At 47.9% G+C, this 19,258-nt stretch overlaps 1 protein-coding gene across 1 annotated transcript in view; it reads right to left on the bottom strand.

Annotated features, from left to right (window-relative positions):
* The window catches only part of LOC119393646 (glutamate-gated chloride channel), a 78,407-nt gene that overhangs the window by 12,481 nt on the left and 46,668 nt on the right, over nt 1-19,258 (bottom strand). Inside the window, exon 7 of the mRNA XM_037660756.2 lies at nt 15,622-15,814. Coding sequence (XP_037516684.1) covers nt 15,622-15,814 — 193 coding nt within the window. The remainder of the gene's footprint in view (nt 1-15,621; nt 15,815-19,258) is intronic.

Raw genomic sequence — 19,258 nt, 5'->3', positions numbered from 1 at the left:
CCTCGGTATTTCTTGGCCTTGCATTGACACCACCTCATCATACGGATAATTGAATACCATCAATCCACATTTCGTTACACTAAATCCTAGTCCAAGAGCTTCACCTTTCCTTCCGCATATATCCGCCAGCCGCTGTATATCATCTCGACTGTCCGCAAATAAGACAATATCATCAGCATAAAATAGACCTGGAAGCTTCTGCTCAATCGTCGCACCGCCCTATTTTGTGCGACAGATTGAAACCAATGTTGCTACCTTCTAGCGCTTTTTCCATACTCGCCCAGTACAGCATGAATAACAGCGGGGACAAAGGACATCCCTGTCTCAGCCCCTTGCTAATATCAGCGTTCTCTTTGCTACATATTCCTTCCCATTCTGTGCAGACAGTATTTTCTCGGTATACCTCCCTCAAAAGCTGTGTACAGTCGTCGCTTATGCCCATTCCTTTCAACATATCCCACAAAATTTCCTTATTAACGTTGTCGTACACCCCAGTGATGTCTAGAAATGCCACGTACAAGGGCCTATTTTCTATTTTAGCTATTTCTATACACTGAGTGAGAACAAACAGGTTGTCGTCTAACCACCTGTCAAAGGTGAAATTCGGGCTAGTTGGTCTTGACTTAAATACATAATATAGCGGAACAAAACCAGGACAGAGAAAGATGCACACAGGACTAGCGGTCGTCCTGTGTGTATCTTTCTCTGTCGTTGTTTTGTTCCGCTATATAATGTATTTAAACCACCTGTCGACTCGAAATACATTCTGAAGTTCTCCCAAAAATTCTTTATGTTCTGCCTACGTTTCTATTTTCATTTTTTACTGCTTGCATGGGAGAGCCCCTAGCGGCGAAACCATCAAAATCTTTTCATGGATGGATGGATGGATGCTATGAGCGTCCCCTTTATAACGGGGCGGTGACATGTCTGCCACCAGGCTCGAAGGAGAAAAAAAAAGAAAAAAAAGAAAAAAGAACATCCTTGTTTCATGTTGTCCTAATGCCTTATCTACATTGATTAAATCAATGTTATTATACCAAAAATATAAATTCACGGTCCATCTCTCTGCCTCTTAAGGCAGAATGACCTTTTTTCCCCCCATTTATTTATTTTTGTACTTTATCTCTACTTTTCTGCCACCAATACTCTAACCGTCTCTTACTTATTTCTATCGCGGACGTGTTCAGCTTTCCATTGTTGTCCCTAAAACCCAAGGCTTCATGTAGACTCCGTGCCCACACGTATACCTGGGTGAATATCGCTACATCCAATCAGTACATGTTCCATCGTTTCCTTAGTTCCCCCGCAGCATGTACATTGTTCTTCTTCGTTACTGAATCTCGCTTTATAACTACGCGTTCTAAGGCAGCCCGGCCTTGCTTCAAACAGTAAAGCGCTTCCCCTAGAATTATCATAAAACCTTTCCTTCCTTATTTCGTTTTTTTCCTTTTCGGTAGTTACTCATAGCCGGCTTATTTTCCATCGCTGTCATCCAATAAGTCCTCTCCGCCTCTCTGACCTTCCGCTTAATGCTCCTTGTTGCGATATCACCTGCACTGCCAGCCGTATATTTACTGGTGAGCCTCATAGTTCTTTTTCTCCACTGCGTGTCAACGCTTTTTCTATACAAATACCTGAAAACCTTCTCTGCCCTCTTCTTCATTTTCCTCAGCCTCTCTTCGAATCTCATTTTGCTCTGCGCTTCCCTCACTTCAAAGCCTGTCCATCCCATATCACCCTTTACCGCCTCATTTGTCGTCTTCCCGTGAGCGCCCAACGCGAGGCGGCCTACCGTCCTTTGATTTACATCCATTCCTGATTGCACCTCTGACTTCATGCACACCACTGAGTTCCCAAATGTAAGCCCCGGAACCATCGCACCCTTCCACAGCCCTCGAAGCACCTCGTACCTATTGTATCCCCATAAAGCTCTGTGCTTCATAATTGCAGCATTCCTCTTTCCCTTTGCTACGGATGCTTTCTCTTGTACCTCCATATATCTATCCCCCTCATTTACCCATACTCCGAGGTACTTGTACTCGCTTACCCCCGGTATTTTTTGGCCCTGTATTAAGACCGTATGGTCTCCGTGATCATTGAATACCATCAATCCACATTTTGTTGCACTAAATCCTAGTCCCAGAGCCTCACACTCCCTTCCGCATATATCTGCCAGTCGCTGTATATCCTCTTGACTGTCCGCAAATAAGACAATATCGTCAGCATAAAATAGACCTGGAAGCTTCTGCTCAACCATCGGTCCGACCTGCTTGTGTGAGAAATTAAATCCTATGTTGCTAATTTCTAGCGCTTTTTCCATCCTCGCCATGTACAGCATGAATAACAGCGGGGACAAAGGACATCCCTGTCTCAGCCCCTTGCTAATTTCAACGCTGTCCTTGCTGCTTATTCCTTCCCATTCTATACAAACTGTATTTTCTCGGTATATTTCCCTCAAAAGCTGTACACAGTTGTCACCTATGTCCACTTCCTTCAATATATCCCCCAAAATTTCCTGATTAACGTTGTCATATGCCCCGGTGATATCTAGATAAGCTACGTATAAGGGCATGTTTTCTATTTTAGATATTTCTATACACTGGGTAAGAACAAACAGTCCTTGCCGTGACGTCATCCACGCCTCCCGCCAGGCGGCGCCAACCCAACTTCTCGGGGCTAATAGGTGGAAGCTCGAAATCCATTGTGAAGTTCTCCCAAAATATCCTTTTGTTCTACCCACGCTTCTACTTTTAATTTTACTGCCTGCATCGCCAACCTGTATAGCACCCACGTACTTGTTAGCGGTCTATACGAGCGAATGTTATCCTTTTCTTCCTTGCCTTTATAGTGATACCAGACAGCGTGGCTCTATGAAAGAGGAAGACGACGTCGCTTGCTGGTTGTTGCTGGACTGTCGCCATCTTGTCCACCCTGCGCTGTGCATTGTGAATAGTTATTAAACGAGCTACCTGTAACATTATTGGTGGAGGTGGACGATTCCCGTACCTCCATGGAAACGCGCAGCGGTCGCAACACCGGCGACCCCTCACCGACTTCGCCTCCCGGAGCTTCATCACCGCCGACCCCTTCAGCCCCAGCCACAACCTACGTCACATGCTCGCCTCCCCGGGATCCAGGCACTTTCTCCGGAGATGGTACTACCGACGTTGACGCCTGGCTGAACCGGTACGAGCGCGTCAGTGCTACGCACCGCTGGGATCGCACACTCATGCTCGCTAACGTTCTTTTCTACCTCGACGGCACTCCGCGGACATGGTTTGAAACCCACGAAGAAGAAATAACGAGCTGGGATCTCTTCAAAGAGAAGATCCGCGATCTTTTCGGCGATTCATCTGGCCGTCAGCTCGCTGCAAAGAAGGCTCTCGCCACGCGTGCCCAGACTTCGACTGAGTCCTACGTTTCCTACATTCTTGACGTCCTGGCTCTTTGTAGCAAGGCCGACCAGCGCATGTCGGAAGACGAGAAAGTTAATCACGTCCTGAAAGGTATTGCCGACGACGCCTTCCATCTGCTGGTTTTTAACAACATCGCGAGCATCGACACGATCCTTAAAGAATGCCGCCGTTTAGAACAGGCTAAAGCCCGCCGCGTACCTCAAAGCATCACGCGCCTTCCGAACACAGCGCCTACTTCCTCTTGTGATGACGTCTTCCGCCAGGCCCCTCGATGTCACAACCTCACCCGCATCATTCGTCGAGAAGTTGAGGCAGCGCAACCGGTGGTCACTCCATTCTCAACGCCTGACCCTTCCCCGACAACGGTTTCCTTGATCCAAGCCGTCGTCCGTCAAGAATTATCGAACTTCGGCCTAAATCCTGCTCCACCTGTGTACTCTGCTGAGCCTTTTTATCGTCGGCCGTCCGCTCCTCGACTTGCTTCCACCTATTCTCGACAACGCAACCCGTCCGAATGGCGTACCTTTGACGACAAGCCCATCTGTTTTAACTGCCGACGCGTTGGTCATATCGCTCGCTATTGCCGCAACCACTGGGCTCCACCGGCACACCATGGGTCTCCAAAGCAGGCCAGTTCTGTCAACCAGTCGTCCTCAGCGCTTGCTTCTTCTATGCCGACCACATTCTCTGCTCCTGCCGCACCTCTGACCAGACCTCGCTACGACCGCTCACCATCCCCTGCTCGCCGTCAATCTCGCTCACCCCCACAATCTCGCCGTGCTGCCTCTCCGACCTATTCGCAGCGCCTCCGACCGGAAAACTAGGCAGTGCAGCTTCTGGAGGTGGAGCTGCATTGACGACCTCCGCAAGAAATCCTCGTTTAACGAACCGGAATCTTTTGGACGTTACTGTGGACAATGTTCCTGTGAGCGCGTTAATAGATACTGGGGCGCATGTGTCCATTATGAGTGCTGCTCTTCGCCGCCGACTTAAGAAAGTTGTCACGCCCGCCCTAAACCGAGCCGTACGAGTCGCCGACGGGGGAACTGCCGCTATTATTGGCATGTGCTCTGCCCGGGTCACTATTGAAGATAGAAGCACTGTCGTTCTCTTTGCCGTTATCGAACATTGCCCTCATGAACTCATTCTCGGTATGGATTTTCTAGCCACTCACTCTGCCCTCATAGACTGTTCAGCCGGCTCTCTTCACCTTGATTTGCCTCTCCTTTCCGATCCGACCGACCCACCTCAAAGTCGTCTCAGCTGCACCGATTTCATACGCCTCCCGCCGAACTCCGTTACACACGTCGACTTATCCTCCACCCCACCTGTACCTGACGGCGATTACATGGTTGCACCGCTTCCTGCCGTGATGCTTACGCGTGGTGTCGCTGTTCCGCACACGATTCTCACAATTACGGGAAACCGCACTTGCCTTCCCCTTGTCAATTTCGCACTGACGGCACAGGTTCTCCCCCTGGGTATCTCTCTGGCCCAAATTACCGCTCTTCAGGACCACCATGTCGAGCCCTTCAGAGTGGATGATTGCTGCAGCTCAGCCCGTGGTTCAACTTCATCACCTTCCTCGGGCGCCGACATTAAACGGATGGTTTCATCGGACCTCACGTCCGATCAAGCTGAAGCTCTCTACCACGTTCTGGAGCGCTATCGCGACATTTTTGATTTTGCCAGTACATCCTTAAGCCAAACGACCGTCGTTACGCATCGCATCAATACTGGCGATGCCAATCCAATTCACAGGCGTCCCTATCGTGTTTCCGCGTCGGAGCGTACAGTAATACAGCAAGAAGTCCAGAAGATGCTCACGAAAGACATTATCGAGCCCTCGTGCAGCCCCTGGGCTTCTCCCGTCGTCCTTGTCAAAAAGAAGGATGGCACATGGCGCTTTTGTGTAGATTATCGGCACCTCAACAAGATTACAAAAAAGGATGTTTATCCTTTGCCCCGCATTGACGACGCCCTAGACTGCCTATATGGTGCTACTTATTTTTCAACTATCGACCTTCGGTCTGGCTACTGGCAGATAGCCGTCGATGAGATGGACCGCGAGAAGACCGCATTCGTCACTCCTGATGGTCTTTATCAGTTCAAGGTGATGCCCTTCGGTCTCTGTAATGCGCCGGCCACCTTCGAAAGAATGATGGACTCATTGCTCCAAGGGTTCAAATGGTCCACCTGCTTGTGTTATCTCGACGACGTTATTGTTTTTTCACCCACATTCTACTCGCATCTCGATCGTTTAGAGGCGATTCTTGACGTTTTCCGTAGAGCCGGACTTCAATTGAACTCCTCCAAATGCCACTTTGCTCGTCGTCTAATCACCGTGCTTGGCCACCTCGTCGATGCCACAGGCGTGCGCCCAGATCCTGAGAAAATTCGCGCCGTTACCAACTTTCCTGTTCCGAGGTCCCCAAAGGATGTTCGAAGTTTTGTGGGGCTGTGCTCCTATTTTCGACGCTTTGTTAAGGACTTTGCGACCATTGCACGCCCCCTCACCGACCTCTTGAAGAAAGACGCCCCTTTTTACTGGGGCCCTGATCAAGCCTCTTCCTTTTCTCAACTTACGACCCTGCTTACCACTCCGCCAGTCTTGGCCCACTTTGATCCATCAGCTTCAACCGAGGTCCGCACTGACGCCAGTGGGCACGGCATAGGAGCAATGTTACTGCAACACCAACGTGGATACGACCGTGTTATAGCCTATGCAAGCCGACTGCTATCTTCCGCAGAGCGCAACTATTCAATCACAGAGCGCGAGTGCCTCGCTCTTGTGTGGGCAGTCGCAAAGTTTCGTCCATACTTATACGGGCGCCCATTCCGTGTCGTCACCGATCATCACGCGCTCTGCTGGCTCGCCTCACTCAAGGATCCCACAGGACGACTTGCTCGCTGGGCGCGACGCCTGCAAGAATACACGTTCTCTGTAACGTATAAAACAGGGCGATTGCATCAGGATGCGGATTGTTTATCCCGCTACCCTGTGGAGGAAGCAGCCGATACTGACACCATCGCAGACGTTTTTTCTGTGTCGCAGCTGCTCAAAATTGGCGAAGAGCAACGCCGGGATGCATCTTTACGAGCCATCATTGACCAACTTGAGTCAGCACCTCGTGACGCGCTTCTACGAATGTATCTCGTCAAAGACGGGATCCTATACCGCCGCAACCTCGATCCACTCGGCTCCGACTTACTTCCCGTCATACCGGCACATCTGCGTTCGACTGTCCTTCACCAACTTCATGACGCTCCCTTGGCGGGCCACTTGGGCGTTTCCCGCACATACGACCGTGTACGTCGTCGGTTTTTTTGGCCTGGACTTGCCCGTTCTGTTCGACGCTATGTCGCCGCTTGTGAGCCCTGCCAGCGCCGCAAGAAGCCGTCTGCCCTTCCAGCTGGCTGCCTTCAGCCGATCGAGGTTCCCGCTGAACCTTTTTTTCGAGTCGGTCTCGACCTGCTTGGCCCTTTCCCACTCTCCAGCTCCGGAAATAAATGGATTGCTGTCGCCACAGACTACGCGACGCGGTACGCTATCGCACGAGCACTTCCGACGAGTTGCGCTACCGACGTTGCGGACTTTCTGTTGTACGACATAATTTTAGTGCACGGAGCCCCACGCCAACTCCTCACTGACCGTGGCCGCACCTTCCTCTCAGCTGTCGTTGAAGAAATCCTGCGGTCTTGCAATACCAAGCACAAGTTTACAACTTCGTACCATCCACAGACGAACGGTCTCACGGAGTGCCTCAACAGGACCATAACCGACATGCTCGCGAAATACGTCGCGGCTGATCACCAGGACTGGGACATTCATTTGCCATATGTGACGTTCGCCTATAATTCTTCGCGTCACGACACTGCCGGCTACTCGCCATTCTATCTCCTATACGGACGAGAACCCGCGCTACCCTTGGACACTTTGCTGCCCTCCGCCACCGAATATGCCGCCGAAGCCATCGCCCGCGCCGACCACGCGCGCCAACTCGCCCGTAACCGCCTAGAAGCTTCGCAGGAGCACCAAAGACAGCTCTATGATTGTCGTCATAGAGACGTGCACTTTTCCCCGGGTTCTCTTGTGCTTCTCTGGTCACCCACTCGGCGTGTGGGGCTTTCTGAGAAACTGCTGTCACGGTACACTGGACCATACCGTGTCGTTCGCCAGGTGACTGACGTCACGTATGAGATCATCCCAGCCGATCCAACGCCGTCATCGTCAGCTACGAGCGACATCGTTCACGTGTCTCGGCTCAAGCCCTATTACCCTCCTTCGACCACATCTGTGTAGATTAAGCACCGAGACGGTGCTTCTACCGCCGGGGGGTTATGATACCAGACAGCGTGGCTCTATGAAAGAGGAAGACGACGTCGCTTGCTGGTTGTTGCTGGACTGTCGCCATCTTGTCCACCCTGCGCTGTGCATTGTGAATAGTTATTAAACGAGCTACCTGTAACAATAGATTAAGTTCATTCTACTTTTTCGCCAACTGTCTGGTATTTCCCTCTCCTGTAAGCACTTTTCTACGGCTTTCAGCAGTGCTTCTTTAGTGTTATGTCCGAGTTCGTTAATGAGGCTGACGGGAACCCCATCTAAGCCCGGAGTAGTGCGCTTAGGAATTTTTCCTTCGGCCTTCTTCCAATTGAAATTCTCTAGTACTACATCCTCGTCGGTTGCACTCCTTTGCGTACTTTTACTCACCGGGGGAATCCCCTGGGGGACCTTTTTAAACGAATCGGCTGTTATCTTTCGGATGTAACTTAGCGCTTCATATCCTTCCAATTTATTTCCTCCTTCATCTACCATATGTTGTTGCATTGTGACATACTTCCTACCCAGCGCTTTTAGGTGGCTCCAAAATACCCTAGGCGCGGCCTTCTTCTTTTCGCGAATCTCTGTCATCCAGCGTTCACTTTCACCTTTAATTTTTGCCTCGACTAATTTCTGCACAACGGATTTTTGCTCTAAATATATTTCCCATATTCGGTTGACTTCGTCCTGTGGCCGCTTCTCCTTTTTTGCCTGTCTGTGCTCCCGTGATGCCTGACGTCGCATCTCGATCGCTTCCCGGATTTCTTTGTTCCACCAACTTTTTGGCTTTTTCTTTCCTTTCCAACAAATAGTTTTCTTCTCTATTTCCATTTCTTTCGTGATTACATGTAGCAGCTCACTATACTTCCAGTCCTTGCCTGGTAGTTCGTCTACTTTTTCCTCGACTCTTGCGGCTATATTTATTATTTGTTTGTCATTTAGATACGAGATGCCAAACTTTGATTCTATGCTCTTATTTTCAGTTTTATATCCCATTCGTAATATTATGCGTTTATGATCACTACCCAAGCTGTTAATGCCTTCTTCGTCTATTCTCATCCCTCTAAGTTTGTCATATATTCCTTCTGTCATGAGACAGTAATCAATGCTCGATTGCCTGTTTCTGACTTCCCACGTGATCTGTCCCTCACACTTAGGCCCCACGTTAACTATCTCAAGACTATGTTGCTCGCAGAGATCTAGCAATAACTTGCCATTGGTGTCTGAATATCCGTCAAGGTCATGAATGATGGGATGGTGGTGCCCTCTCTCGGCCTAGCGGCGAAGCTTGGCGGCTGTTTTTCTTGGAACTGCGTGACCATGCCGCCGTTCGCCAACGGTCTATAAGTGCACTGCACTTAAAATGATCGGGTGGAAGCTATCGCAGCGCATTGCCGGCAAAGGTGAAGCCCCGTTTTGCCTCTGGTTTGTCTCGGAATCATGCCCTTTCCGGGTGGTACCCGCTTAGAGGTAAAGTGGTTTTGCTGTGTTTATGTAAACGTTAGGCTCACAATAAAATAAGAGATCGTTGTTCCTCACGAAAGTAACTCATCGAGATGACTATTCGTGATTTGATCTCCAATAAAATTTGCACAGACATTGGGGCTTCCTAGGAAACCTGTAACACAAAGGCAGACGTCGAGCACTATCTGTCCCAAAAACATTACCCGTATTAAACTGGTATGGCGTGTGAGGAAAACGCCGCTTTTCCTTCGCTACACATTGGCGTTTTATCTTGCCACTCGTAAGATGGCTGATTCTTGCCTTCACTTTCGAAGCATAACTTGCACTCCAGCATATATTTTTTAAATCCCCTCTCATTCATGCTCATCTAGAGCGTTAGGTGTCGCAGTTTCTGTAAACATGAAATAGGGAACGCATCAAGGGCTCGTTCCTTCGTTAGACACAACCTGCTGGCAATAAGAGTGTTCCACACTGGCCGTCACGACTACGACTGGCGTTGGCTAACACTCCCCGAATTACACTCACGGAAATACCCAGTAAAGTGGATGGAAAAGCGAACGTCGCTGAAGCTCAAGAGGAAGGGCGTCGGACGCGTTATCCGAGGATGTGGGTTCGGTCCCTGCCAGCGGCAGGTTGATTTTTCAGCCACTTCAAGTGATTAAAGTTATGTCATGATTACTACGCTACAGTCAAAAGCTAATAATAATGTTCGCTATGCCTCCCTTGGCTTTATTGTCTATTGGCTTGATTAGATTGTTTCTGTAAGCAGGGTAAAACGCAGTTAGGCTAAAATGCTTAAGAAACAAGGAACACAGGCGTGAACACACGGCTCGAGCTCAAGCTAAGAACTCGCGTTTTACTATCAGAAACGAGAGAAATCGCCGAAACGTTTTTCATTCGAAGGTCGGTCTGCAGAGACACTTGTGTTTCGAGGCTTTCTTGTATTGCTGCGTGCGTCAGAAATCATTTATCTGGGTGCGAATTTTTATCTGGGCGCGAATTTTATCTGGGTGCACATTGCGGTGGTGTGATGATTATTTTGTGTTTCTGATAACACAACATCGGTTGTTAGTCTCCGTTTGTATAAAGTGTTCGCTCCTCCGTGACTCGTTTCTAGCGCCATTCAGTTTAACTATGAAATACAAACGCGTCCAGTATTCAGTACGTCTTATTTACGCGAAACTATCTATATACGTTGTGTAGAGAGGCAAGTTTAATAATAATAATAATAATAATAATAATAATAATAATAATAATAATAATAATAATAATAATAATAATAATAATAATAATAATAATAATAATAATAATAATATTAATAATAATAATAATAATAATAATAATAATAATAATAATAATAATAATAATAATAATAATAATAATAATAATAACTGGGGTTTAACGTCCCAAAACCACGACATGATTATGAGAGATTCCGTAGTGGAGGGCTCCGGAAATTTCAACCAGCTGGGGTTCTTTAACGTGCGCCTAATCTAATTTGCGCCGCCATCGGAAATGCAGCCGCCGCGGCCGGGATTCGATGTCGCGACCTTCGCGTCAGCAGCCGAGTGCCATAACCACTAGACCACCGTGGCGGGGCGCAAGTTTACGTATGACCACGAGATATTACCGTGAAACTACGACTCTTATTGGAATTGGGCGTCGTGACGCCACACACCATTTTTTTTTACCTCTAGGAGACACTGAGGTTGTTTTGGTACTGGAAAAAGCATTTTGGGTAGAGAGTACTCCAAAAAAAAGGCACAAGAGAAGACGACACGCTACTTTTCTCATGCATGCCATTATCAATATTACACACCCGAAATCACTCTAGCTATGTGCAACTAACGAGCTCAGACAACCATTATTGTCGGAAAGAAAGACTTGTGGTCTCTTGGAAAGATGTCACCGCATGCAGTATTTTTCAACAATGGAAATTACTTTCTCGATTGTATACCGTGGAGCAGCACCCACCGATATATCTGCGTCCCAGTTTCTAATTTAAGGAGCTCGAAGCGAAGCAAAAAAGGGCAGGGCGATGAAATTAAAGAAATGTGACGGAAGTGGCGTCAATGGCGTTAACGCTGTCATAAGAGTCTTCATTGCAGCTCGTCCGCTTGGGATGCAGTCGTGTTCGCCGGTACGATGTGCTTCGTGCATCAATGCTTCTTTTTAAGCGAACCTTTTTATAACTCACAGATTTCAGTCACGGCGTAGTACGCGAAAAGCTCGGTGCTGACGAGCGTACAGAAATGCGGTCCTCGAAGGTTTGCCGGTAACACGCGTAGTTGTGTGCGCCGTTTTCCAATAATTGATGCTCTATTTATCGTGGGCCTGTCGTCGATCAGCCGTTTCTTATGAGACAATCTGGTATTTTATCGAGGTTATCGAGGTGACTAGCCTCAAGTTGCCACATTTCATTGGTGCCTGAATACGAACGCATAAACATCGTTGCTGCCTGTAGCAACTTAAGTGTCGCGCTGCTAAGCACGTGGATGAAGGTGCAAATCCCGGCGCGGAGGAAGGAAGTAGTTTGGAGGAAGCATTGCGCAATGCGATTAAAAGAAGAAAAATTCGGGCACGCACACATCAAGCTTCGCTTGCTCCCATTTTACCGATAAGGCAAGGGCTCCTGAATTTTTTTGTTATTTAAATTGGCAGTATCGCTAGAACGGAGAAGTACTCAAGGAGAGAGCAAGATTTAGTGGTTCGCTGAAGCTCCTTAGTAGATATTTCATCTTTAGGCTCGTGCAACACGTTGGGGCGGTGCATTGCAAACACCTAGCGGATACCAGGCATCTGACGAAACTTGCGTGAGGAGAAGCGCTGCAGGTGGCGTTACAAGCGTAGTACCTCGATGGTACATTAGATAAGAGTGATGGGAAGCTTTAAGCGTTACTTAGTACGCGACGAATTTTTATATAACGTCTTCCTTACGGCTACTGTGCGCTAAGTAACAGCTCAGAAGGAACGCGAGCATGCGCCGCTCGTGCCAGCAGTGAAAAAGGCTCCGAAGTCGGATCCGAAGTGAGCCGATGGAGCGGACCGCTCACAGTGTGCTCATTATACTTAATCACCACAATGGACATCGATAGCGCTATGCTAATAATAAAAACAACGAAAAGCCACTTTAGCACTGCCACAACTACGAGTGTTTGTGACGCCTCTCGTGGATGGATAGTCTGTGGAACAGTTTGTAGGTGTAAATAACTGGGAGGTAGCTGTACCTACTTACTAATTTCTGTAAGAAATGATCACGAAAGACAACAGCAACGCTACACGATTCAAGTAGTGCGATGTCGTAAGAATGTGTCGACAACAGCCCGAATGTTGAAGGTCGTAAATGAAACTGGTGCGTATAGCTTTTGTTTGCGTCGCCTTAACGGAGAATATCGTCAATTTCTTGACCGCGCTAGCAATGTAATGATGTAGCAGTAAGAGCAAGAAGGTCATCAAGACCTTACGCATAAGGAATGGTCTGTATCTACCTGGCATATACATGAAGGTGATTAGTAGAGGCTGGATTTTTAAGCACTAAAAAAGCGCGTTTTAGGCGCCAGAAATAGGCAGGTAAAACACCGTCTTAGGCCTCCATAATTGTAAATATAGGCACAATAATTTTTTACATAAATTCAAATATTTTCCCACAAAGGCGTGCGCGACCTGTATCCACGACAGGAATGCACAAAATGTTATTGTTTATGATGGCACAAAGGCGCCGACAGTTGAACATAGCCATGCAATTGCACTTTTTCCCGCACGGTTCGCAGAACACTGTCTCTCCTTTTATTGTCTAGCATGGTGAGTAAAGTGTCCACCGTCGAATCAACACACTCCTGGGTCTCTTTCGTTTCGACTTCACTGAGAAGGGCAACACAGGAGCAGATAGCCAGAGCACTAAAATACCAAAAGGGAAGGATGTCTCGTATTAGCCGGGTGTAATCGCGTAGGGTCGATTTCTCCCCTGTCGGTGAACACTATAAAGAGCCCCTCACCAGGTTTGAGCATTTCGTGCTAAGTGTAATGCATGCACTGGGCGCTCACGATCATGTTTCCCGAGATTTGCAAAGCTACCCGCCACGGTAAGACGTCAAACAGATCGCCGCTTGCCTTCTCGCGGGTGCGCGCCCCAAGAAAGAGGGGGCGACGTACAACAAGGAATGGTCCTGCATGGCTATCTGTGCTGTTACGTCGCTCCTCTACGTAAACATTGTTGCTCTGACGTCGCTCACAGTAGCACGTGGCACTGTGAGAAATATTAGAGGCGACATGTGCAATTCGTGTAATCTGTTGCTTGAATAGATGAATGAAAGCTAAGAGAAATAATAAAACACGCAAGCGGAATGTGCGCGCGTTTTTTTCTATTGTTATTTTTTACTTATAATCGCATCGAGACTAATCGACCTCCATTTCGCACGCGTTCGCCTTCGCGCCGTTCGCTGTCCGAGCAGGCACCAGCCCTGACAACGCTTGGCGTATTTTTGGTGCACCGTCTCTTACAGCAGTTTCAGCGGTGCGACGCTGTGTAGCGTGGTTAATCCGTGCCACCCTCCTCAAACGTACGCGCACTGAGGTATCCATCCCACAGAAACAGGTGGTACACTACAGAGAACGCCGAAACGACACAACACCGATGGCGTACACGAGCTGGCTCGGGCACGTCATGCGCACGTGACCTTGCGTGTGCATGACGTATTGATACGTATGCGTCATGTGATCCTCCGGCTCCGATGCCGAAGATGGCAGGGAAGGAACTTGGCTGGCGAAGGCTACACGGGGTGAGTGGCAAGGGTTTCAAATTCGCCTGCTCGCATCATGGATTCGCGGCTCGTAATGAACCAATTTGAAAAATTATTGTGGTAAAACGCTCTTCATTGGGACGCAACAATTTCCAGTGTCTACAATATATTATGTGACCTGGTGAGGGGCCCTTGAAGAAGTAAATTAAACACAAAACAAAAGCCGCGTGCACATCACATCTTTCTTTCTTTTGATCTACACTCTGATTTCTGACGCCACTCCACAGTTCCGCATTCGTTCTCCACCTTCCCGCGGCTGCACAGAGGAACCCCCTGTTCCCTTCCCACCTCCAGACCCAGGTCTTAGGGCGGTTCTTGGGCACACTGGACTGGACATCCGGCTGTAGAACCCACCCGCCGCGTCCTCGGCCTTGGACGCCACTCTCACCTTTGCCTCTCCCTTTCCTATCGTGATTTCCCTTTCTCCAGTCCCCTACAGACGCTGAGACGTGCTCCTATTTAGGGTTCCAGAAATAGTGTAATTTCCTCTCCTCAACCTCTCCTCTTCCAACTTCTCGCACCATGTCGGCGCGGTGGTGTATGGTGGCCGGCGCGTCCCATTTCACTGCTGCTAGCGGTTTTAGATGCAAACCTTCTTATGGCGGAGTTCAAACCGGTGATGGTGGTGGTGTGCGGCATAACCACCCTTACTGCGCATGCGCAAACCCTCTCCACACACCTCCTCTCCACTCCCCATCTCCCCCTTCCCTCCATCCCCTCTCCACTCCCCCTCTCTCCTCCCCCTCTCCACTTCGTCTCTTCCCCCCCTTTCCGCTCCCCCTCTCCACGTATGACATGTATGAGCTCAACTACGGATCTTGCAAAGGCATGTGGAGACGCATTAAAGTTGAACACGCATATGCTGACGTGTTCTCATTGGTCTACCAAGAATGTTTTCACGTGCTCGGCTGCTGACCCGAAGATCGCGGATTTCATCCCAAGCCGCGGCGATCGCATTTTCAAGGAGGCGAAATGCTAGAGGTCCGTGTACTGTGCAGTGTCAGTACACGTTAAAGAACATCTTATGGTCAGAATTCGCGGAGCCCTCCACTAGGGCGTGCGTCATTCGTATCATGGTTTTAGCGCGTTAAACCTCGTGTTATTATTATTATTATTATTATTATTATTATTATTATTATTATTATTATTATTATTATTATTATTATTATTATTATTATTATTATTAAGAGTGTTGTCACACTGTACGACATGCATGTTCACAAGGCATAAGTGTAGAGGTCCTTGAGTGGGATTCCTCTGCGGTGTCAGTGATAAGACATGTGCATTGTGTTGGACGAAAAATTTTCGAACACGAGGCATCGCAGGAGCCAACGTTCCGACAAGCGGTCTTACCTTCTTCAAGGCTGCAACAAGTTGCAACTCTTCTTCAAAGTAGCAGCCCAGAAGAAGACAAAGTCCGCTCGTCGAAACGTTTTGGCTTCTGCGATGCCTCGTGTTCGAGAATTTTTCATCTCTTCAAGCTGCTATCTTCTCCAGAACTTGTGCCTTGTGCGCATTGTGTTAGTGGTTACTGTTCACAGCTTATACATGCGTGCCGACGAGTTAAAGTAGCGAGAAATTACCGAGCGTGTCTCAGTTGTCAGTGTCATCCACCCACCTGTTGGTGGTAGTGCAAAAGTTGAGCATGGTGGTGACGCCGATCATGACACGGGCCGGTACGGCGTTGATGTCGAGCCAGAAGCTGATGAAAGAGCTGGTCACCAGCACGATGCCCGGCACGAAGACGGTGCTGATGTAGAAAGACTTGTCGCGCGTGAAAACCAGGAGCACGCGCAGGCAACTGTAGTTTCCTGCGCCACATGCCAAGACGTAATGTGAGGGATCATTGGGAAACATGAAATGTTAATAGCATTCATTTCGTTACCAGGGCGGAAATCGGGCGGGTGGACAATCTACCTTACGGTGTGACGTTACGCAGTACTACGCAGCCATTACGTGACGGTTCGCTCAAATTTTATTTTCGTACAGCAAGAGGTGCGAGCCTGTTAAAGCACCCTGGAACACATTGTTGTTCTTCTAGTACCTCGATACACCTTACCATAGACTCCCGAAAGCGCATACGTCCTTTTTTGGGAATCCGGGTCGCAATTGTAGCCTGGCGTCGTAATATAATTGACAGCGCAACGGGTTGAACACGGACAGAAAGATGAAAAGGCCACAGCGCTGAACTCACAACTAAATTTATTTTTGAAAAGGTAGAGTTCAGCGCTGTGTCCTTTTCTTCTTTCTGTGCGTGTTTAACTCGTTGCGCTGTCAATTATGTTACGATGAACATCCACCAACTAGCCCAACTCGCGATTCTGCTGTAGCCTGGCATTCTGGAGCGCCCTCACAAGCGGAGGCCTCCAAGCACAGTTAAGTCATAGCGTAACCCACTAACGCTGTTTATTGCCAAAGGTCAGATGCCATGTGGCTCAAATGGGGGCTTTTTTTTCAACGTTCGTGAGAGAACGTCCCAAAGACAGGCTCCTTCCCAACAGTAAATAAAAGCCTGGCCAATATTATCAGTGTTTTCGTTTGTTTGTTTGTTTGTTTGTTTTTGTTTGTTCCTTTGTTTGTTTTTCCTTTTTTAGAAATAAGACAGCTGGTGCCCCACGACAAGACAAATTTCCGGTGTAACATAAAGGTTTTAACCAACAACATGGCTTCATGCAATTTAAAGGAAAACCTTTTCGTTGTGGAGCTTCTTACACACTCCCAAAAGCCTAAAACCGGATCTCCACTGAATATAACCCTGTGCATTGGAAGAGACAACATGGTTTCACGTACGATCATGGACAAATTAAACGTCAACAACAAATTACAGTGTAGAACAGCTTCCGCTAAGGACAACTCGAGAGCACAATCTCGCATCGGCAATTATGCGGTTGCAAAGCATTCTTAGGGCCTCACTTATGTGCACTCTGACATTCAGCGTACGGGCGAAAAGAAAAACAAAATAAAGTGTTTTAGTTTGATCTAACCTGTTCGTATTTCAGTCGGCCGTGACAGCACATGACAAGAAATGACGAAAGAAAGTGCAGTTCCAGAAAACTAACACTTTCAATTATTTGCCTAAAAAAACGCGCAATGCTCTCTGTTCCGACTGCAAGCTGAAAAAAGTGTGTGTCAGAGCCTTATCCGAAACATCATGCTCAAGAATGGGCCTTCCCCGTCCCAAAATGATTGCTGACGCCTCTTTCGTAGGAATTGGTTATAACAATAAAGTGATAGTTCCTTCACCAAAGCTGTTGGACGAAAAAAAATATTTAAGAGCATAAAATTTGCACACGTGGTTGAGTTGTCAGTATCATCATCATCAGCCTGTCTACGCCCACTGCAGGGCAAAAGCCTCTCCCATGTTCCGCCAATCAACCTGGTCCTGTGCTTTCTGCTGCCACGTTCTACCTACAAACTTCTTAATCTCATCTACCCACCTAATTTTCTGTCTCCCCCTCACGCGTTCGCCATATCTTGGAATCCAGTCAGTTACCCCTAATGACCACCGGTATCCTGCCGACGTGCTGCGTGCCCGGCCCATATCCAGTATATTTATTAGCCATAGCCAGTATATTTTATTAATAAGCGAAAGCCTCAGATGCCTCATAAAAACACGAGAAGTGACCGTCGGCGTCGGTGTCAACACGAATGGTCAAAAGGCATCACGTGATCACCAATGACGTCACATAACATGACGTAACACGATGACGTTATCAAATCATATCGTCGCGCGGTCAAAGGTGGGCCACACAGGGAGTAAGAGCAAAACCACGTGATGGGGGTGGGGTGAAGGGAAAAGAATACAATTGACTCACAAGAAAAAAAGAAACAAAATGAATAATAATAAGAAGAACTTGGCTTTCGCCTTGGAGTTGTCTTAGGCGAGTGCATAACGGACCCTGTGATTGTTTAGTTTTTCATGCTCACCAGGTAATCTCTAGAGTACAAATCCTTGCTCTAAACAGGCATTTGAATTGTCCAGCGCTGTGTCTTCGTATTCTGAAGCATTCTCAGAGCGGAGCTTGCCGAATATGGTAAGCCAATGATAGATGTATGTCATTTACACCTGGAATATTACAAAGACTCAAATAAAGATCATACGCGACGGAAAAAACGCTCCGGCAGTGATTTGGTAAAAACGAAGTCGAGTAATAATTAGACAGAAGATGAAAAAAATGAAAGAAATGTGATGTGGCCATCACATTTCTGAAGGTTGTGCGGAGTGGTATCTAGAAAACGTCCTCCACTGCACTTTGTTTTTATAGAAGCAACGCTTTCAACAGCAACCACTTCTGTGTATGCCAGGGAGAGCTCACCACTCTTCCATAGTAAATCACATAGTGCTCTAAATCATTTCATTGCGATAGCAATTATATGGACCCTCTCGGCGGATTTTTGCCGTCGTCGTCGCGTCGTCGTCATGTCCCGCATATGTATATGCATGTATATATAAATAAAAGGGACAAATAAAAGTAACTCAGAAGAAAAAAATTCCGAAGCGCTCGACCGGGGTTTCGAACCTGCGACCCCTCATCCGCAGTTCGCTGCCTTAGACAATTACGTCATGCCTCATTCATTCTCCTGGATACTAAAGGCAGGATACTAAAGGCAGAATAAAGGCACGCGGCGTTGGGTGAAACGCACGGGACGCCCACACGTGGCGAAATTAAAATTATGCGAGACGCGGGCCATGCTGCGTCGTTGCCCGCGGCTGGCGACCCACGCTAGTTTTTCATTTTGGGGTTCTAGCGCCACGCCACTCGTGGCCGGTTGGCCAGGGAAAAAGAAGAGCACCCCGTGGCTCGTGGTGGCGCGAGCTAGTGGGAACGCTTTGGCTCTTGTAGACTTACGCCGAAGGAGGGAAGAAACGAGACGGCTGATCAAGAATCACAGTATTTGTTAGAATGCGACCAGAATTCTGAGGCTAAAATTACAGCGCAAACGCACAGGACACCCACGAAGAAAAGAAACGCAAGACACAAGCGCTGACTAACAACTGCTTTATTCTTTCATAGGCCAATGCATATATAAGCCCAACGCAAGCTTACCGCACATGCGCGCATACAGCAATAGCTCTAAACCAAAACGTGTAACAAGGATGATATTGTATTAGATACGAGAAGACATGATTCAGATGGGTGCAGGGACAAAGAAGTAAAGAAGAAGTAAGAAGGACAAAGAAGTGCGTTTGCGCTGTAATTTTAGCCTCAGGAATATGTACCAACTAGAGCCAAATGAAGTATTATCTTAGTGAC

This window comes from Rhipicephalus sanguineus, chromosome 5, assembly GCF_013339695.2.
Source record: "Rhipicephalus sanguineus isolate Rsan-2018 chromosome 5, BIME_Rsan_1.4, whole genome shotgun sequence".
Taxonomy (NCBI): Eukaryota; Metazoa; Arthropoda; class Arachnida; order Ixodida; family Ixodidae; genus Rhipicephalus; species Rhipicephalus sanguineus.
Note: the sequence above shows the minus strand (reverse complement) of the source record. Positions and strands in the feature narration are given on the sequence as shown.